The sequence below is a fragment of the Anguilla rostrata genome, chromosome 12, assembly GCF_018555375.3.
Source record: "Anguilla rostrata isolate EN2019 chromosome 12, ASM1855537v3, whole genome shotgun sequence".
Classification (NCBI taxonomy): domain Eukaryota; kingdom Metazoa; phylum Chordata; class Actinopteri; order Anguilliformes; family Anguillidae; genus Anguilla; species Anguilla rostrata.
In genome coordinates, this window is record NC_057944.1 from 40,326,986 (window position 1) to 40,348,767 (window position 21,782).

The following is a 21,782-nucleotide window of genomic DNA, read 5'->3' on the forward strand; positions in this document are numbered from 1 at the left end:
CCCTTTACAGCACTGCATAACATTTTATCCACTGGAGGGGCACTTCTCCATTAGAGGAGCACCTAATTGGACACTTCATGATGTTTTCTCACCTGTAGGAGTACCATATACAGCACTGAATCCCATTTTCTCTACTGGAAAGGGAACCCTTTGGGACACTGTCATGTAGAGGCGGCATAGAGGGCACTTCATAATGGCACCCTTTTCCATTGGAAGGGCACCCATAGGGAACGTCAAGTTTAGACCATTGTAAGGGCACCTTATAGGGCCACTGCATCACGTTTTCTCCACTAGAAGGGCACTCATTAAGACACGTTATCAAATTTTCTTGCTCTAGAGGGCACATCATCATAATTTATTGCATGAAGGGGCACCCTAGAGGGCACTCAATCATTTTTTTCCCATGTGAAGGGCAGCCAATAGGGCACTTCCTCTCGTTTTCGCCACTCTAGAGGGCACTTTAGCGACGCTTTTTCAACCCAGGGCCGCCAGTGCCTACGATGGTCACTGCAAAAGTGTGCTGCTTGTTGCTGAGCATACAAAAATACTGTCAGCAAGGGGAGGTTTAACTGAAATGTTTTATTTTCTGAATCCAGCAGTTTTAACCATTAACACATTCGTTTGACGTCCGGCACTCTGAATACCGAACACAAGTGCATCGACAGTGAGAACACCTCACTTATCTAACATGTAGAATATATTTATTTGATTTAATTTGGTATCAATTATCAATAAAATCGTCAGATTTGTTGTTGATAGGTAGAGCAAACTGTTTGGATCAACCTTTATCAAAATGTACAACTCGAAACCATATTAAAATTAAGAAGTTTATTAAGTTACAAAAAATATTTACGTCTAATCTAAATACGAGGTTCAACTACCTTAAAACAATTAACAAAGGCTACAGACATGGACAGGCACACAAGAAATGAATGAGAGAAGGCATCAACCCACAGTTTATTTGTCCCAATGTAGTCAAAAAATGCAGAAACCAAAAGACAGCAAAATATTCCAAAAGAACCAGAGATTAAATGTAGAACACCAGACCTAGACGCAGGACTCAGAAGCCCACTGTAACAACTAATCACTTCATCTGATTAAGACGTGATTAGGACAGCAGGAGGAGGCAGGGACCAGAGGCTCACTGTCCAGGGAACAGGTAGAAGTTATTGATCAGAGTCCATCGGTCTCCGGATGGCATTTGCCATTTGGAATCTTCAAATTGTTTCATAACCTATTGGAAGAATAAACAGGAGTGCGTCACATTATGCCACAATAACACTTTGTCCCCTGAAAACTGATTAACTGTGCACCTTTGCACAGAATTTTAGTCCATCTAAAGGTTAATGTCCTCCTAAAGGTACGATCTTTCACTGAACAGAACAATCATTTAATAATTCCTTTACTGGCATTTAGCAGATTCTCTTAGCTAGAGTAACTTCCGAGGCAAACGCAAGTGCAAAGGTCAGGGGTCAAAGTGCACTGAGTATAGTCTCAGGAGAGACAGCAAGTGCAAGAAGTGCCTCCTCAATTGGCATCTTGTCAGATACGCCATTGCATATTAAATAAGACCAAATCTACCCTGACAAGCGTTAGACTGTATAACACAAACAGCAACAGGTTCTTTAAACTGAAAGAACTTAATCAGGTGTAAGGGCCAGGCTGGGCAAGGCTGAACTCTGTGAGGTGTAAATACTGGCCTTCCGGAAAAGTTCCACAATGTGGTCCTTGTGGGCGTGTGTATTGATGGTCTCCACAAGCTTCTGGATGAACAGAGTTCCCGTCTCAGGGCTTCTGTAGGATTTTGTGTCTGGGTGGGAACAATGCAGGTTACTAAAAGCTAATTATGATCACGGTGGAAATGTATTGATTTTTATTTGTTTGTTACAAATTAAAAATGAGAAACAGTTGCGCTATATATAAGGGTAAAAGCTAACCTGTGTCCCCGCTTACGCTTTTGTGTATAAATACATTATCACAAATATATTAAGCAATTATTCAACAATAATCATTTTGGTAATTGTATAATTTTATGAAGATGTGTGGTGGGGGGGGGGGTGAACTGGTTGATCTTTCCAAAAATCTCAGAAAAATAGACACGTTCCTCTTTATGGGAATAGAATATATTAAAATAAAATATCAAGACAGTATCAACACTTAAAAATACATGGGGAGCTTTCAGATATTGAAATGTATTTTTTGACAAATTGGTATGAGACGGATTGTTATATTTTACAAATGTTCACACATTTAAAATATATTTCAGTATGTTCCATTCACATAAGGAATAGAAGAGGAAACCTTTTCCAGGAGATTTAATATTTTACTGTTGTTTTCTGGACTGCTAGGTCTGAGGCTTAAACTTGGGGAACCCCCCAGATATTCAGGGGGAATTGGGGCGTCTGTGAAATGGGCGCAGTCCATTCCTACCGGGGGTGCAGGACATAAGACAGATGAAATCTCTTTCCTTGGGTAGCTTTCTTATCCCATCGTCCTCCAGACCTGAGGGGTTGGGCACACTGTCACACGCCCACATGGACCCGCTTTCATCTAGAAAAACACACATTTACACAGGCTTTACTCTAGAACACTGTAAATGTGGATGTGAGTATTCAGACAGTAGAGGTGTGTGGAGTATTGATGCTGTAGATGTGGGTGGAGTATTGATGCTGTAGATGTAGATGTGAGTATTCAGACAGTAGAAGTGTGTGGAGTATTGATGCTGTAGATGTGGATGTGAGTATTCAGACAGTAGAAGTGTTTGGAGTATTGATGCTGTAGATGTGGATGTGAGTATTCAGACAGTAGAGGTGTGTGGAGTATTGATGCTGTAGATGTGGATGTGAGTATTCAGACAGTAGAAGTGTTTGGAGTATTGATGCTGTAGATGTGGATGTGAGTATTCAGACAGTAGAGGTGTGTGGAGTATTGATGCTGTAGATGTAGATGTGAGTATTCAGACAGTAGAAGTGTGTGGAGTATTGATGCTGTAGATGTGTGTGTGAGTATTCAGACAGTTGAGGTGTGTGGAGTATTGATGCTGTAGATGTAGATGTGAGTATTCAGACCGTAGAAGTGTTTGGAGTACTGATGTTGTAGATGTGGATGTGAGTATTCAGACAGTAGAAGTGTGTGGAATATTGATGCTGTAGATGTGGATGTGAGTATTCAGACAGTAGAAGTGTGTGGAGTATTGATGCTGCAGTTGTGGATGTGAGTATTCAGACAGTAGAAGTGTGTGGAGTATTGATGCTGTAGATGTGGATGTGAGTATTCAGACAGTAGAGGTGTGTGGAGTATTGATGTTGTAGATGTGGGTGTGAGTATTCAGACAGTAGAAGTGTTTGGAGTATTGATGTTGTAGATGTGGATGTGAGTATTCAGACAGTAGAAGTGTTTGGAGTATTGATGTTGTAGATGTGGATGTGAGTATTCAGACAGTAGAAGTGTTTGGAGTATTGATGTTGTAGATGTGGATGTGAGTATTCAGACAGTAGAAGTGTTTGGAGTATTGATGTTGTAGATGTGGATGTGAGTATTCAGACAGTAGAAGTGTTTGGAGTATTGATGTGTAGATGTGGATGTGAGTATTCAGACAGTAGAGGTGTGTGGAGTATTGATGCTGTAGATGTGGATGTGAATATTCAGACAGTAGAAGTGTTTGGAGTATTGATGTTGTAGATGTGGATGTGAGTATTCAGACAGTAGAAGTGTTTGGAGTATTGATGTTGTAGATGTGGATGTGAGTATTCAGACAGTAGAAGTGTTTGGAGTATTGATGTTGTAGATGTGGATGTGAGTATTCAGACAGTAGAAGTGTGTGGAGTATTGATGCTGTAGATGTGGATGTGAGTATTCAGACAGTAGAGGTGTGTGGAGTATTGATGCTGTAGATGTGGATGTGAATATTCAGACAGTACACACTGTACTGGGCAGAGCCGCAGAGTCACACTCACCCCCCCTGCAGGCCTGTATCACGATGACTTTGGGTTTATCACGCAGTGCCGGGCAGTTCTGGTTGTTGAGGTGTTTGAAGATGTTGTCGATGCTGAAGAGGTCCTTCTCAGGCTCGTTGGGGTTGTAGCGCACGCCGCAGATGACATCCCTCTTTCCGTGAGACATGATCACCACGAACGCGCTGTCCGACTCCAAGTGCTCCTCACGCTGAGAGAACTTTTTCACAGTTTCATCTATGTCCTGGAAAACACAGAAATTCAGCGTATTACACACATACTCTGGTATAGCAGGGACCACAGTCAGGAGCTAGCATGTGAAGCAGCCAGTGACCTCACCCCTGCAGAAGCAATAAGACTGTAGTTTTTATTAGACTGTAGTTTTTTAGGGACTCTAGCTGGGGACCTGAAGTGAACTGTTGCAGTTCTTGTCCAAAAGGGTTGAGCTTGCTGATAAAAACACTGCTGTCCAACGAACAGTCTCTGTGTGTCTCTCCTCTGTGTGTACCTGGGGAGACAGGTCCCTGTGTGTCTCTCCTCTGTGTGTACCTGGGGAAACAGGTCCCTGTGTGTACCTGGGGAGACAGGTCCCTGTGTGTACCCTGTGTGTACCTGGGGAGACAGGTCCCTGTGTGTACCTGGGCAGACAGGTCCGTGTGTGTCTCTCCTCTGTGTGTACCTGGTCAGACAGGTCCCTGTGTGTACCTGGTCAGACAGGTCCCTGTGTGTCTCTCCTCTGTGTGTACCTGGTCAGACAGGTCTGTGTGTGTCTATCCTCTGTGTGTACCTGGGGAAACAGGTCCCTGTATGTACCTGGGGAGACAGGTCCCTGTGTGTACCTGGTCAGACAGGTCCGTGTGTGTCTCTCCTCTGTGTGTACCTGCTGAAACAGGTCCCTGTGTGTACCTGGTCAGACAGGTCCCTGTGTGTACCTGAGCAGACAGGTCCCTGTGTGTACCTGGTCAGACAGGTCCCTGTGTGTACCTGAGCAGACAGGTCCCTGTGTGTACCTGGTCAGACAGGTCCCTGTGTGTACCTGGTCAGACAGGTCCGTGTGTGTCTCTCCTCTGTATGTACCTGGGGAGACAGGTCCCTGTGTGTACCTGGTCAGACAGGTCCGTGTGTGTCTCTCCTCTGTGTGTACCTGGTCAGACAGATCCCTGTGTGTACCTGAGCAGACAGATTGCTGTGTTCATCCACGGTGTAGTCCAGGCCATTGAGGAGCTTCTCCATATTTTCCTTATCTCTCTCCGCCCCGCGTCTCAGCAAGGGTGGGTGGTCGAACTGGACGTTGTTGATGAGCAGAGCCAGGCGCCTGCGCTGACCCTTTGGCTTCGGGACGTAAATCTGGCAGGGCAGAGAATCAGAACCATGGTTAAGTGAAAGAAGAACAAACATACTGACAGAGTGACCGCACATCATCATCCTCACACCGTGTCATGACCACCTGATCACCAGCCAGAACCCTGAATGCCGGCACCTGGTGGCGCACTGTTGTTTTCCCATGTACTACTGGATTTGACGGCAATAAGTATCAATATGCAGAATATTTTTTTTCGTGATTAGAAATTTGACCATTAGCATTAATTGGCTTTTAAGCTCATGTGTGATGGCTAAAGTGTGAGTGTGTCCCTGTGCAAAACATTTCCTCTGGTCTAGTGAACCGGCTAGTTAGCTCAACAAGCCAGGGTAACTGACTCCAGGAATTGACGTTCCTTATCCCTGCTATACACAAGACAGATCCTGCAGGTAAGTGAAGAGTCTGCACTGGATTGTTAAGGTGGTCTGTGAGCCAGAGCAGGAGTCCCCAGGTGTGCTCGATTCCTCAGGTGAAGTGCGGTGGGCGCTTTAAGGTCATACCGAACCCGCTTCCTTCTCCAGCAGGGCCCTCTTGAACTCTGCGGTGCAGGAGATAAGCACCGGGGACACCGCGGTGGTCTCCTGCTGGGGCAGCTTGGCGGCCGGGGCTGACATGGGACACAAACAGCGACACTCAGACTCTCTGGCACTCTCTGCTCCTGCGCTCCACGGAACCGCAACCAGCAGGAAGCTGGGCTTCCAAGGGTACCAGCTTCGATTCCCAGGTGCACAGCACAACGGCCAGTGTTAATTCAACTCTTAACAGATCACATTTGGTCCCACTCTGGACCAGTCGGAGACTGCTGACACTGTGATTGCAGCCTTGTGTGAATACATATATAATACATATATAATATATCAGTGCAGTATACTCTTTACTGATTCGCCTCCTTCTGCTTTCAGAGTTTGCCCACTACTGTAACTGCCTTTAAAAAAGTCAGCCCTAGATAGAGCACGTCAGAGATACAATTACAGTATTATCTACAGTCTTCATTTTAACAGCAGCTACAACAACAGGAAAATATATAATAATAATAATAATAATATAGAGATGCTCTTTGGGGTTAAAACCATTACTGAAGGGAATCTTTTAAAATGAGTCTGTTGCTGAATAATCTGAACTCTGTTCATCATGCTTATGTTGTCGAAAATTATGAAGTGTTTGCTGAAACTATCGGGCACAACTGGGGGATCGGCTGTTCCCCACACCCACCTGGGGACTCGGGTGGTGCCAGTTTCAGGAGCTCGCACAGGTTGGGGTCGCGTTCCGACAGCCGAGAAATGAGTTTCCCACTGGCCTTTGGGCCTTTCTTTTGCACTTTATCAATGAGATGGCGCGCCCTTTCCGCTCTGCTTCCGTTCTCCTCGATCACGGCCTCCTTTTCTCCATCGTTTATAACCCCGTCCTCCAGAAGGTCATCCAGCAACTGCACGACGACATCCTTCGATACTCGATCCACAAACTCCCTCCTCGCACGGAAGAGCTGTGTATCTGTTAAAGCGCAAATTATCAGACAAATATGTTCCGTTTAATTTAGAAATTGAATACACATTCTAAATGTTCTCTTCAGTAGGCCTACGGCTTGATCACCGTTAACGAGATCCAAGAATAATGGGCCTCATTCACCAACCGTTCTTAAGAAGAATTTTCTTCTTAAAACCCACTTACACAGTTTTCACGAAGATTCGGACATTCACCAACGTTTTCTTATTTGGGATTTGTTCTTAGGTAAGAACAGAATCTACGCACACTCAAGAGCACACTGCACATTTGAGTGCTGACATGTTTATGCAAAATAATTGGTTATTGCATTTTCTCCAATTCTTCAGTTGTATAATATTTTAGGATTTAAATTACAATAATATTTTTATCATTTCTAATATTTTTTAATTATTATTTTCATTATTTTAAGGGCATTAGCATTAAGATGCCAGGATCCGCCTCAGAGTGTGGTTGTCTCAGCGGGAGTTCATCTGTAAATAAATGACCTTTTATTTTTGGGGGTTTCAATTATGCAATGTTTGGTCTATACTACAAAAGCAAATGTTTACATTTTGAGTGCAAACTAAGCACTTAGGTAACACTTTTTAAACACATGCTGAAGAAGAGAACACTTATTCAGGGTCGTCACTAAGGGGGTGACACCAAAATGACCGGCAATACATTTTTTGTGCAGTGTTTTGTGCAGCGACGGGTTTACTCCGATGCAGTTTGCTGCCGGTTGATATAATTAGCGGTATTTATATGACGAGAAGTGCTTTGCCGTTTGAATGCATAACAAGCAATTCCTTGCGCCCACGCCCACCAGCATTTTTTTTATTTTTTATTTTTGTCTCAGATTTGACATCAAACCATTTTTTTTTACTTCATCAGTTGTGCGCCCTTCTCCGGATACAGCGTTCACTGAACGAGCAATAGCATCCCATGCATCTTTCTTTGTGTTATTTTATATCCACTACTGACGCTACGCTACTAAATATGACAGGTCGTTTGCCGTTCACTTCCCACAGCAATATCTCCACTTCAGAACTACTGACATTTTTCTTACGTTTGGAGTCCGGTGCTCCACCGTCTTTAGATTTTCGTTTTACATTACATTATTACATTACATGCATTTGGCAGACGCTCTTATCCAGAGCGACGTACAACAAAGTGTATAGCCATAACCACGAACAAGTCTGACGAAAACCCTAGAGAGAAGTACCGGTCCAAGTGCAGGGAACAACTGCATAGTTCAACTTGGACCCTGAAGGTTAAACTGATTAACACTAACACAAACGAGAACAGCAACAACGCAGTCTATGGAAAAATACAAGCAGTAGTTAACACAGGTGCATTAACTAAGTCACCTACGAAACAGCTTCCAAATTACAACCCTAAGCGTACAGTCATTTAAGAGATTACAGGGAGGTAGGGAGGGATGGGGAGAGGTGCAGCCTGAAGAGGTTAGTCTTCAATCGTCGCTTGAAATGGGTCAGTGTCTCTCCCTCGTGACTCCCACGTCACTCCCCTCCTCATCTCCCTCCACTGGCTACCAGTGCAAGCTCGCATCCGGTTTAAGACACTGGTGCTTGCTTTCCAAGCAGTCAAGGGGTCAGCTCCTGGTTATCTGCAGAAGATGATCAGACCCTACAAGCCGGCCAGATCGCTCCGATCGGCTACTACAGGGCGGCTGATTCCTCCCCCTACACGAGCAGCAACAAGGTCTCGACTCTTTGCAGTTCTGGCCCCACGATGGTGGAACGATCTTCCAGTGGAGGTCAGAACAGCAGAGTGTCTGAGCACCTTCAAACGGAAACTCAAGACGCACCTCTTCTCTGTGTACCTCTCTCCTCTTCCCTAAACCCCCTCCCATAACTATAAAAAAAAAAAAAAAAAAAAAAAAAAATTTTGGTTCAGACTATCTTGTTTCTCCTTAATGTATGCATCATAGTAAAGGCTTTTTATCTACATGTTGTTCAATGGACTTAAGTGGACTTGATCCTGAGTTTGGTTACTCTGTTGTAAGTCGCTCTGGATAAGAGCGTCAGCTAAATGCCTATAATGTAATGTAATGTAATGTAATGTCTCAGCTGTTCTGACCTCCACGGGGAGGTCATTCCACCATCGTGGGGCCAGAACAGACAGGAGACGTGTTCTGGAAGCGCAGGTGCGAAGAGGGGGAGGTGCCAGGCGTCCTGAGGTAGCAGAACGGAGGGATCTGGCTGATTGGCCGTTTGAGCGGGCTTCGTTCGCCCTCAACTTTTCTTTTCGATTTCTGTGTGTGCACACGGCCCTGCGGTCTCATGCCCTTTTATTGGGATTGGCGGAGCGTTTACCTATGGTAATTAGAAAGGCTCTTTCTTAAGAACAAATTTACGAAGATATTGGTGAATGAGGCCCAATATTCGGCCAAAGTATTTCTACTATTGGCAACGGGTTTCTTTGTTTTTGTATTAGGGCTTTCTCCCTCTGAAAATGTCCATTGTTAAGCCCTATTACATATTTATGAACATACCCCAGGATTATGATAATGGAAAAAATACAAGATTTTGGAACGTTTTTTTTGGACCATGCGCTTTCTCAAATGCAGAACACTGACAAGAACAGTGAAAGTGAAAGCACTCGGCAAAGTTGAAAAACAGTGATTCGCGATACGTTATAAGTCACTTTAAGTAAAGTAAAAATCGGTATTAAAGACGAATAGCTTCAAGTCCCGGTACGATACTTAGGTCGCATATCTACTCTTTTTCATCTATTTATCAATCGTTTTGTTTCCAGGAAGGTTTGAACTTTACAAGTTTTCTGTATAAGTTAAACGTGACAATGTCCTGAGTATGGGTTTACGTTTAAGTATTCTTACCTGCCATTCTCTACAGTAGATGAGAAGAACTTGACGTGAATTTGTGGTTTATTTAATAAAAGTTCAGTTCAAACAATAGGGAAGTAGGCCAATATTTATGCGAAGTATCAAACTCAAAAGTTATATCTCGGCGCCCGCGCTTGTAATATGATCGCAACTGTACATTTTAGGAAACGCTTGTGTTTAAGCTTTCATTGGCTCTGATTTCTCGAGTCTGTGATGATTGGATGAAATAGGACATGCGTCACTATGAGGTTGGACGTAAGGTTCGCTGAGTTGACATAGTTGTTTGAAATATGAAATGTATTCACCACGAATAATCATTTTATTTTTTGCTTTTCTTAAAAGTTTTTTGAAGTACATGGGACTCTCCATGCTGAGCAAATGATACAACCGAATATGTATTATTGGTTTTAATAATAAAATATGCAATATTATGTAAATGTAATGTAATACTGTCCATTATTCAAATTTTTCCGTATTTGTTGATTAGGTGTCCTGTCTGTTTCTTCAGCCAAGTTCAGGACGTCATCTCCATACTCCCTGTCTAACTCTGACATGCTGCACTGTTTTGCATATGAGCTACATCATCACATCACACTAGATTACAGCACAGTACATTACATTACATTACATTAGATTACAGTCACTTGGCAGACATTCTTATCTAGAACAAGGTACGGAAGTGGAGAACGTAAGTTACGTTGCTCTCGGGAATACAGGTTTTCTCTCAACACTCACTCCCTCACCCCATTTCCAGGTCCAAACACCTAGACCAGGGGTGCCCAATTTTATCCGAAACGAACCGGTGTGCGTGTAGATTTTTGTTTAGGTCAGCACTATGACGCACAATTCACATAATTAACTCATCGCGGTCTTCAATCAAGACAATGATAAGTAGAATCAGGTGTTTTAGTGATGGGCTATAACAAAAACCTGTACGCACACCGGTCCATTTTAGATATATTTTCTTTTCTCCCGGGTAATTAGTGCTACTGATTGGCCAGACTGTCTTCACACCTGACTCTCAGGCAAAGGGAGGGTGGAAAACCAACAGTTCTCGGCCCTCAAGGACCGTGAGTTTCTGATCCCTGATCTAGACTATCCTTTGTACTCTGTGCTCTACCAGTCTGCTTGAGATCGCCCAGAACACTGCTGCTTAACTGCTCTTCAAACTCTAACAGTTGCCCACTCCACCAACTTCTGTTCAAAGCTAATATCAAACTGCACACCCTGGTTCTAGCCAATTACATTGTCAATTGTCATATAATATAAAATGGCTTACTGCCATGGGGATCTCAAACTCCAGTCCTGGACGGCTAGTATCTGCTTATTTTTTATGCATTTTGATTGAATCACATCTAGCTAAAGAGTCCATATGCTATCAATTCCAATCTCTACAATAATTCAGTAGAATAACATTTTCATGAAATGGATATGAAATAAAAAAAGCGCTTTGTTAAGCCTTCTTGTATTGCATTGGGGACGGCTGATGCATTTGATCTTGGGATAGGAGTTCGGAGCCGGGGTCACACCTAGTTGTAGGACATCAATGACGTTCGATGAAAAACACAGAGTAAAACATGAAATGTTGGTGAAGATTGGGGGAGCACGGAGGAGGTATTGCCGGAAAAGCATACAGTTAGGCTACACAAAAGGAGTACGGGTGGTGTTTCGTACCACACCCGTGGGAAAATGATGTCATCGGTGTGTCATTTCTGCGTAATGACGTTGACGCGACTGGTGAGTTCCAGGATGAAGAAACGGTTTGGCTGGTGCGGGTCGTTGCTTTGTGGAGGACAGAAAGTTCAGCTAGCGTTAGCCACACCGAGGAACAAACGCTGACACTAAAATAAAATTGAACTACAACGGTAAGAATGAGTTACTAATTAGATAAAAGCAAGAAGTTTAACGTTCTGTCCCACATCTTTAGCCAGCCGCTAAATTGACAAATGCAGACAAACTGAGTGTTAGCTTTCAAGCTATCTAACGTTAGGTATCTTAGTCTAGTCTGTATCTGCTGTGACCGGCGTGACCAAACAAATTACAATATCAACATGTTCCAAGCTGTGTGTTTTAGAATGAGGTTATGTCTGCTTGTGGAAATGTTATGCTGCCCTGTTTTTGACTGCTAATGTTAGCCACTTAGCAAATATCATCTGGGATTGTTTTCTTCCACTGTTCGCCTCGCTATGTAAGTAGCTCAGTTTGGCTACCGTCCTGGCTAATATAACTTAGAGCTAGCTAGCTAATATTGTTGCGGAGGTTTTGAAGGTAGCGTAGCTAACGTTAGCTGACTTTGAAAACGCAAGCTACATGCTAGCTAGCTGTTTGTCAGATGTTGCTGTTCAGCTGTCCTCTGTAGTGAATTACAAAGCTACACAAGTTAAAGATAGTTATTACTCAGGTTTACAGCTATAAATTACATTATTAACCTAAAATAGGTGCTCTGCCCAGTATGTCCAGCTGTACTTGAGTTAGCTGGGGAGTAGCGTTGCTAATATAGATATAAATGTTTGTGTCGAATGTCGAACTATGAACAATAACTCTGTTCAAAGGTTTGGTATCTTTTTCACCATGTGATTTGTTGTGCTGGACCATTGCTGTAAATAATATAATTGGCAACAAGGAAAATTTTCTTTTGAGTTTGCTCACATGAGCATCTTACAGTTCAAAAAGCAAACTGCCAGTAAGTCCGGACGGGTCCGATATGTCTGCTGTGTCTTCCTGCTTGTAAGGTCCTTGTGTCCTTGTTTAGGACATACGCTGAAAAGGTCTCTACCTGTAGCATCCAGGTGTACACTATAAACACCGTCTCCAACCCACTCTGCAAAGATGCGCAATACACAGCTGTTTTTGACTGAGAAGCAACACTTATAGGCTGTGATTTGACCTTGTTGCAACATGACATTTTCCATTTGCTGTTGTACATTCCTGAACAAGCCAGGCATTTTGAAATTATTAATTGTTTTCAGTCAAACTCCTGTATGGACAGCAGGTCAGTTCTGTGATGGTACATGACCATCAGGTTACCCGGTTACAGTAACTAATGGGATAGACCCTGGCGATGACGTGTGATGAGGTCAGCTATGTGGTGGCTTGACAGATTTTTTTTTTGGTGATAGTATTTTAGGCGTGCACAATGTATCTGATTAAATGGCCGTTTCTGTGTTGAACGGACTCATGCATTACAACTTTTCCATGCGCTGCATTCTTGCTCACCCATTAAGCTCAAACTACTGGTCTTGCTCCATTCCCCTCTGAAAACTAAGCATGATTTTATTAACTTTCTGATGGAAGAGAGGAGTGGTGTGATATTCCTCCTGCAGAATTGTAGACACTGTTAGACTCTGTTCCATGGTGCACACAGGTTGTACTGGCCCCATTTTACACTGGTGTTCTCATGTGTTTATTACCTGTTCATGTTCATGTTCAATGTCATGTTCAATATCTATAACTTTTGAATAATTAAAACGTTGTAAGGGGTCATTCTACAGGAATGATGGTATTTGGAATTGCAGTGTCTTGAAATTCATTTTAGGGTACAATATTAATTAAGATTGTAACTTAATGAATCTCCACAAATGCCATCCTAATGTATTTTAATTATTTTTAGACATTCAGTGAAAAAATGTTTTCAGAATTTTTTTTCTCAGTTCAGTCTGCTGGTGTAGGCAAAACAGTGTAGGTTAAGGATAATACAGCAGAATCCACTGAATTGCTTAACGGATTATCGCGTAATAATTTGCATGGAATTGCCCAATCCCAATGCATTTTCCATTAATTTCATTGTAAAGGGATCGTATATTTGCATATTTATTGCATATTTTTATCGCTAATTTTGGATATTTGCATGCAATTACGTCCAATAACTTTGCACAGTGGTCTATAAATAAACGTTAAAAGTCGGCAGATGCAGCATAAACCGACAGTCACCCGATAAAGACACAAAACCGGCAAACTTTGAGCGTCGGGGGTTCTGCTGAAAAGCTCGTGGATGGCGGGTGCCTGAGTGGCGCGCGAGGTCGTTGGCGTTCTGCCTCGCTCTGCTGCCGTTACTTTAGCTCGCCTAAGGGCGCCCGGAAGCACTCAAAACTGTGCTGCATCAATACATGCAGGGACCGTTGCTGATTGTTTTACGGGTGTTTTTGGCGCGATTTCTCCTACAGGCGACTCAGGCGGCCCGCCTGAGACATTTCAATGCAGGTAGAGGTTAGGGTTTAGGGTTGGGGTTAGGGTTGATGTAACTGGTGAACTAAATGTATTTACTGCTCCGGAATCTGCGCTGGGACCTGTCACTCAAACGCCGTGTTCTCCTGGCAGGAGGATGAGCCGCCAGCGGGAGCACCGGGGCATCCGCGTGGACCGGTCGGAACTCCAGTGCAGGAAAGGATGCGGTTACTACGGCAACGCGGCCTGGCAGGGCCTCTGCTCCAAGTGCTACAGAGAGGAGCACCAGCAGGCCCGGCAGAGACAGATAGAGGAGGACTGGGCACTGGCAGAGAGGTGAGGAGGGAACCACAGCCTTTTACCCACAGCAATTACAGGTGTGATGCAGGTTGGGGGGGGGGGGTTACAGGTGTGCTGCAGGTTGGGGGGGGGGGGTTACAGGTGTGCTGCAGGTTGGGGGGGGTTACAGGTGTGCTGCAGGTTGGGGGGGGTTACAGGTGTGCTCTGGGGATTTTTCAGGCTGCAGAGGGAGGAGGAAGCGGCCTACGCCAGCAGTAAGACTGCATCCCCCAGGCCCTCTCTCGCCCCCCTCCCCCAGCCCGAGGACAGGAAGTCCAGCACCGTCACCACAGTCAAGAAGTTCTTCAGCCCATCGCTACGGACAACCCCACCCAGGAAAGGTAGAGGCGGGGGTGGTTGGGCGTGGGTGAGGGGGAACAGGGCCTGGGGTGGGTGGGGGTGAGGCCAGGGGGGGCGGGTCCATTGGGAGCTGTCTCTCCCTGCTTATAGCATGTTAGCATATTACTACCCAGACCATACAGGCACATGGAGGATTGTCATTTCATACTGTGTAATTTGCAGGAATTTTATTAGTGTCGAAAGTGTTTCAAATCGTGGGAATTCTACTTCAGTAATTGTGTGGCCCTGGTCAGGATGTGAGGGCCCTTTGGTTGAAGTAACGTCTTGTAATTTTTCATAATGGATTTGTTCAGTTTTAGCTTCCCTGTTTGTCTTGCTGTATGTATTTGGTCGCCTTCGATGCAGTCTGTATGGTGTGGCACGTTTCCTTGGAAACCCGAGTTGGGTCAGGAAAGAGACTTCTTTGGTTAACCTCATTAAAGAGTAATGACCTGGCTGGCCTGTAGAGGGTGCTGATGAGCTGATCTAAATCTTTCCCACTCTTTGTGAGCCCATAAACTAATTAATGAGTGTACACGCTTTCTGTGACTCTGCTAATCCTAAAGTATGACATGTTTAAATGTGGAATTAAAATGGCTTTTAGCTTTTTTTCAGTATGGCTGCACTGTGCTTTTTAAGTTGTAGCAGTGCTCTTGGGGGGCAGTGTACTCAGCTTTTCTTCCTCCCTGGTAATGAACTGAACAGTTCTGCTGCTGATTGGCCAGACTGAGCTACACTAGTGTGCTAATGGCCGGAGGGGCAGGGTTACTGTCTGCCTCGCTGCTCTGCTCATCCCTTACGTCTGTCTGTCTCTCTGCCTGTCTGTCTGTCCCTCACCCCCCCCCCCCCTCACAGAGAGCCTGGGGGGGCGCACCCCCACCCCCAGCAGCAGCAGACCGCCCGGCTCAGCCACCGACCGCGCCACGCGTGACTTCATCGACTTCCTCCGGCCGCTGCAGAAGCTCGGCCAGGAGGTCTACCAGCAGAGCCAGACTTTCACTGAGAGCGCCGCACGCAAACAGGTGAGCTTACCTCAGAGCCCCGCCCCCAGGTGAGCTTACCTCAGAGACACGCCCCCAGGTGAGCTTACCTCAGAGACAGGCAACATGCAGTCCCTGTAATGTGCTCTGTGTAACATGCTCTCTGTAACATTCCCTCTGTAACGTGCTCTCTGTAACGTTCTCTCTGTAACATGCTCTGTGTAACGTGCTCTCTGTAACGTTCTCTCTGTAACATGCTCTCTGTAACGTGCTCTGTGTAACGTGCTCTCTGTAACCTGCTCTGTGTAACATGCTCTCTGTAACCTGCTCTGTGTAACATGCTCTGTGTAACGTGCTCTGTGTAACATTCTCTCTGTAACATTCTCTCTGTAACATTCTCTCTGTAACATTCTCTCTGTAACATGCTCTCTGTAATGTGCTCTGTGTAACGTTCTCTCTGTAACATGCTCTCTCTAACATGCTCTCTGTAACATTCTCTCTGTAACGTTCTCTCTGTAACGTGCTCTGTGTAACGTGCTCTCTGTAACCTGCTCTGTGTAACGTGCTCTCTGTAACGTGCTCTGTGTAACGTGCTCTCTGTAACGTGCTCTCTGTAACGTGCTCTCTGTAACCTGCTCTGTGTAACGTGCTCTGTGTAACGTGCTCTGTGTAACGTGCTCTGTGTAACGTGCTCTCTGTAACGTGCTCTCTGTAACCTGCTCTCTGTAACCTGCTCTCTGTAACGTGCTCTGTGTAACGTGCTCTCTGTAACATGCTCTCTGACCTGCAGACCCGGAGCCCAGAGGAGCTCTCGGAGGGTGTGCAGGATTTCTACCAGAGCCTGTCTGACCGACTGCTCTCACACTTTAAAGGTACGCCTGCAGAGAAAGAACAGGGGAATCATGGGTATTCTGTGGAGAAGAACAGGGGAATCATGGGTAGTCTGTGGAGAAGAACAGGGGACTCATGGGTATTCTGTGGAGAAGAACAGGGGAATCATGGGTATTCTCTGGAGAAGAACAGGCGAATCATGGGTATTCTGTGGAGAAGAACAGGGGAATCATGGGTTGTCTGTGGAGAAGAACAGGGGACTCATGGGTATTCTGTGGAGAAGAACAGGGGACTCATGGGTAGTCTGTGGAGAAGAACAGGAGAATCATGGGTAGTTGAGGGGAATTTTGGGTAAACTGCAGAAAAAGGACAGGGGAATTATGGGTAGCTGACATGAACTGAAGACTCTGCAGATATGAGCATTCTGAGGGAGCGAGACGGACAACCGTGTCGATGTCATTCTTCTGAAATACCAGGTGTTTATTTCCCAGGCAGATATCCTGTGTTTATGGGCCAGGCGGGTAGCCTGTGTTTATGGGCCAGGCGGATAGCCTGTGTTTATGGGCCCGGCGGATAGCCTGTGTTTATGGGCCAGGCGGGTAGCCTGTGTTTATGGGCCAGGCGGGTAGCCTGTGTTTATGGGCCAGGCGGGTAGCCTGTGTTTATGGGCCAGGCGGGTAGCCTGTGTTTATGGGCCAGGCGGGTAGCCTGTGTTTATGGGCCAGGCGGATAGCCTGTGTTTATGGGTCAGGCGGATAGCCTGTGTTTATGGGCCAGGCGGGTAGCCTGTGTTTATCGGCCAGGCGGGTAGCCTGTGTTTATCGGCCAGGCGGGTAGCCTGTGTTTATCGGCCCGGCGGGTAGCCTGTGTTTATCGGCCCGGCGGATAGCCTGTGTTTATGGTCCAGGCGGGTAGCCTGTGTTTATGGGCCAGGCGGGTAGCCTGTGTTTATGGGTCAGGCGGGTAGTCTGTGTTTATGGGTCAGGCGGATAGCCTGTGTTTATGGTCCAGGCGGATAGCCTGTGTTTATGGGCCAGGCGGGTAGCCTGTGTTTATGGGCCAGGCGGGTAGCCTGTGTTTATGGGCCAGGCGGATAGCCTGTGTTTATGGGCCAGGCGGGTAGCCTGTGTTTATGGGCCAGGCGGGTAGCCTGTGTTTATGGGCCAGGCGGGTAGCCTGTGTTTATGGGCCAGGCGGATAGCCTGTGTTTATGGGTCAGGCGGATAGCCTGTGTTTATGGGCCAGGCGGGTAGCCTGTGTTTATCGGCCAGGCGGGTAGCCTGTGTTTATCGGCCAGGCGGGTAGCCTGTGTTTATCGGCCCGGCGGGTAGCCTGTGTTTATCGGCCCGGCGGATAGCCTGTGTTTATGGTCCAGGCGGGTAGCCTGTGTTTATGGGCCAGGCGGGTAGCCTGTGTTTATGGGTCAGGCGGGTAGTCTGTGTTTATGGGTCAGGCGGATAGCCTGTGTTTATGGTCCAGGCGGGTAGCCTGTGTTTATGGGCCAGGCGGGTAGCCTGTGTTTATGGGCCAGGCGGGTAGCCTGTGTTTATGGGCCAGGCGGGTAGCCTGTGTTTATGGGCCAGGCGGGTAGCCTGTGTTTATGGGCCAGGCGCATAGCTTGCTCTGCACTCTGTGTGGCTCAGAGGACAGAACGCTGAGAGCTCTCTTCCTTGGCGCTGTTTCTGCATGCACAGGGTCCACAGACAGCGTGGAGCGGGTGATGGAGCAGGTGGAGAAGTATGTGATGACACGTCTGCACAAGGCTGCCTTGTGTCCAGTGACTGCGGAGGACAAGCGCAAGGACCTGGCTCTGCGCAGGAGGATTCAGTGAGCACACCCTAACCCCAACCCCAACCCTAACCCTCACCCTAACCCTAACCCTCCTGCACTTAGTCAAACCTGCACGTTCACTTCAGCGTTACGTAATAGTGTCACTGTGTTAATAACCTGGTCTGGCTCTTCCTGTGACTGTGTGTGTGTGTGTGTGTGTGTGTGTGTGTGTGCGTGTGTGCGTGTGTGCGTGTGTGCGTGTGTGCGTGTGTGCGTGTGTGCGTGTGTGCGTGTGTGCGTGTGCGCGTGCGCGTGCGCGTGCGCGTGCGCGTGTGTCTATGTCCATTGGTACGTGTGTTTCAGGGATCTGCACTGGGTCTCTGTTGAGATGCTGTGTGCTCCGGTGGATGAGGAGGTTGCTGAGGTGTCTGACTGTGTGGTGAAAGCCATCACAGGTGAGTCTGAGAGAACACTGCAGGATTACACTCTACTGCCATAGGTCTGCTGGAGAGGGACTCCAGGTAGATGGGGGTGTGGCTGTTGTAGATCTGATGGAGATGGACTCCAGGTAGATGGGGGTGTGGCTGTTGTAGATCTGATGGAGATGGACTCCAGGTAGATGGGGGTGTGGCTGTTGTAGATATGATGGAGATGGACTCCAGGTAGATGGGGGTGTGGCTGTTGTAGATCTGTTGGAGATGGACTCCAGGTAGATGGGTGTGTGGCTGTTGTAGATCTGATGGAGATGGACTCCAGGTAGATGGGGGTGTGGCTGTTCTAGATCTGATGGAGAGGGACTCCAGGTAGATGGGGGTGTGGCTGTTGTAGATCTGATGGAGATGGACTCCAGGTAGATGGGGGTGTGGCTGTTGTAGATCTGATGGAGATGGACTCCAGGTAGATGGGGGTGTGGCTGTTGTAGATCTGATGGAGATGGACTCCAGGTAGATGGGGGTGTGGCTGTTGTAGATCTGATGGAGATGGACTCCAGGTAGATGGGGGTGTGGCTTTTTGTAGATCTAATGGAGATGGACTCCAGGTGTGTTCCGTCGGAGAAGCTGACCTGCGTGACGCGCTGCAGCAAACGCATCATCCACGCCGTCAAGGTGACCAAGCGGCAGCCGGCCTCAGCCGACGACTTCCTGCCGGCCCTCATCTACACAGTGCTGCGCTCCAACCCCCCCAGACTGCAGTCCAACATCCAGCACATCACCCGCTTCTGCCACCCCAGCCGCCTCATGAAGGGGGAGGACGGGTACTACTTCACTAACCTGGTGAGAGAAACATAAACACGCAAATACTACTTTACTTACCTGGTGAGAGTAACATGAACACATAAATACTACTTTACTTACCTGGTGAGAGAAACAAAAACACACAAATACTACTTTACTTACCTGGTGAGAGTAACACAAAAATACTGCTTTACTTACCTGGTGAGAGTAACACACGCAAATACTACTTGCCTGGTGAGAGTAACACAAAAATACTACTTTACTTACCTGGTGAGAGTAACACACGCAAATACTACTTTACTTGCCTGGTGAGAGTAACACACGCAAATACTACTTTACTTACCTGGTGAGAGAAACATACGCAGATACTACTTTACTTACCTGGTGAGAGAAACATATGCGCAAATACTACTTTACTTACCTGGTGAGAGAAACATACACAGATACTACTTTACTTACCTGGTGAGAGAGACATACACAGATACTACTTTACTTACCTGGTGAGAGAGACATACACATACTACTTTACTTACCTGGTGAGAGAGACATACACAGATACTACTTTACTTACCTGGTGAGAGAAACATACACAGATACTACTTTACTTACCTGGTGAGAGAGACATACACAGATACTACTTTACTTACCTGCTGAGAGAAACACATGCGCAAATACTACACACACACAACCGATATTTGTCCAACTTTGACAGTTAGAAACAATTATTTTTATTGTTTTTGTGAGTCCAAAACAAACTTGCCAGTTGAATAAATGAAGAAGTAATAATTAGCTGAGCTATGTATGACCCCTCTGTGCCCAGGCCTGTGATTGCCTGAGCTTTTCGTGACTTCTCTGTATCCTGGCCAGTGATTGGCTGAACTGTGTGGGACCCATGTGTGTCCAGGCCAGTGATTGGTATTCCCTCTCCACCTTGCAGTGTTGCGCTGTGACCTTCATTGAGAAGATGGACGCCCAGTCCCTGAACATGAGCGCGGAGGAGTTTGAGTGGCACATGTCAGGGCAGCCGTCTCCTGGCAGGTCGGCCCCAGCCCCCGCCCCGGGGCCGGAGCCGGGGGGGCAGGCCAGCGGCGAGCTGGACCTGCTGGGGGGGCTGAGCCTGCAGCAGGACCGGCTGCTAGACGGGGCCCGTAAGATGGAGGCCGACCTGATCGACTGGCAGTCCAGCGTGGAGCACCAGGTCCACGATTTCCTGGACCAGCGCCCTCTGGAAACCCCGCCCACCACCTCTAGCCCCGCCCCCGGCCCCGCCTCCAGCTCTGCCATCGACTCGGACAATGTGGACACCGAGAGACTGCCCCCCCCTCTGCAGCCGCAGGTCTTTGCCGGCTGACCCCTCCCCTCTGATCCCCCCACCCCTCCTCCGCCCTCCCCTCTTTTTCTGGGTTTGGCACCGCCAGCACCCCGTGACCCTTGACCCCTCTCGCCAGGGGGACATAAACAAGTCAGTGTTTAAACCACTCAGTGTTTCTGTCTGTGATCCCCCCCCAAGTTCAGTCCCTTTACCCTCAGTACACTAACGCACACACATGCACACTACACACGCACAATCACACACACACACACTGCACGCGTGTGCACACACATGCACACTACACACGCACAATCACACACACACACACACTGCACGCGTGTGCACACACACACACACACACTACACGCACAATCACACTCGCACACACACTACACGCGCAATCCACCACACACACACACACCACACACGACACACACACACACACAACTCTACACACGCACACACACTGCTCACACCACGCTCACCACAACACACCCGACCCTTGTCCCCCAATCTCAACAAACAAACAAAGTGCACTCGTGTGCGTCACACATTGCAAGTACGCCGCACATCACACCAAGCATGTAGTCTGGTGCTACAACAACACTGACCTAAGAATCACACTCGCACACACACTACACGCGTGCACACACACACACACACACACTCTACACACGCACACACACACACACACAAACTCTACACACGCACAATCACACTCGCACACACACACACACACACACACACACACACACACACACACACTCTCTACACACGCACACACACTGTGCGTCTGTGTGCATGCAAGCCTGCTAGTCTGTCTCTGGTTGTTACCGTAGCTAGTTAATGCTAGGCCCTGGGGACGCCTTGTGTTCCTGCTTTAGTATCTTCAGTGTAATGTGGGAGAAACAGAACCAAAGTTTGTTTTTGTCCTCTACCTCGCTGTGTCGTTCCTGACTTTGCAGGTTATGTGAGCTGCCTGTTCCTGCAGGACTCGCATAGCTATGTAGTCTGGTGCTACAACGAAACTGACCTTAAAGAAAAGTCAAACTTAGAAGAACTATTTAATCCAGTGATTCCGGCTTAGTCCTTTTTATATTCTGTATTTTCAGAATGGTCTCAGAATATATGCTGTCACCTGATGTTTGTAT

The 21,782-nt window shown here is 46.8% G+C and overlaps 2 protein-coding genes across 4 annotated transcripts; one reads left to right on the forward strand and one right to left on the reverse strand.

Annotated features, from left to right (window-relative positions):
- Positions 1 to 929: 929 nt before the first annotated feature.
- Positions 930 to 9,808, reverse strand: LOC135236649 (caspase a-like). The gene is made up of 7 exons (XM_064303135.1): positions 9,656 to 9,808; positions 6,526 to 6,804; positions 5,814 to 5,920; positions 5,124 to 5,300; positions 3,957 to 4,197; positions 2,431 to 2,550; positions 930 to 1,810 (listed from the first exon to the last, which is right to left on the reverse strand). The coding sequence occupies exons 1-7, from the start codon at positions 9,660 to 9,662 to the stop codon at positions 1,641 to 1,643; spliced, it is 1,101 nt and encodes a 366-aa protein (XP_064159205.1). The 5' UTR covers positions 9,663 to 9,808; the 3' UTR covers positions 930 to 1,640.
- Positions 9,809 to 10,709: 901 nt separating this feature from the next.
- On the forward strand, positions 10,710 to 21,054 carry rabgef1l (RAB guanine nucleotide exchange factor (GEF) 1, like). 3 transcript variants are annotated; one of them, XM_064303138.1, is made up of 9 exons: positions 10,710 to 10,731; positions 13,979 to 14,161; positions 14,345 to 14,505; positions 15,359 to 15,525; positions 16,274 to 16,355; positions 18,009 to 18,141; positions 18,448 to 18,539; positions 19,102 to 19,358; positions 20,257 to 21,054. In XM_064303138.1, the coding sequence occupies exons 2-9, from the start codon at positions 13,983 to 13,985 to the stop codon at positions 20,668 to 20,670; spliced, it is 1,485 nt and encodes a 494-aa protein (XP_064159208.1). In that variant the 5' UTR covers positions 10,710 to 10,731; positions 13,979 to 13,982; the 3' UTR covers positions 20,671 to 21,054. The 3 variants fall into 3 exon arrangements, with proteins under 3 accessions (XP_064159208.1, XP_064159207.1, XP_064159206.1); XM_064303137.1 differs by lacking the exon at positions 10,710 to 10,731 and adding an exon at positions 11,276 to 11,398; XM_064303136.1 differs by lacking the exon at positions 10,710 to 10,731 and adding an exon at positions 11,391 to 11,526 and having other exon boundaries at positions 20,257 to 21,053.
- Positions 21,055 to 21,782: the final 728 nt, after the last annotated feature.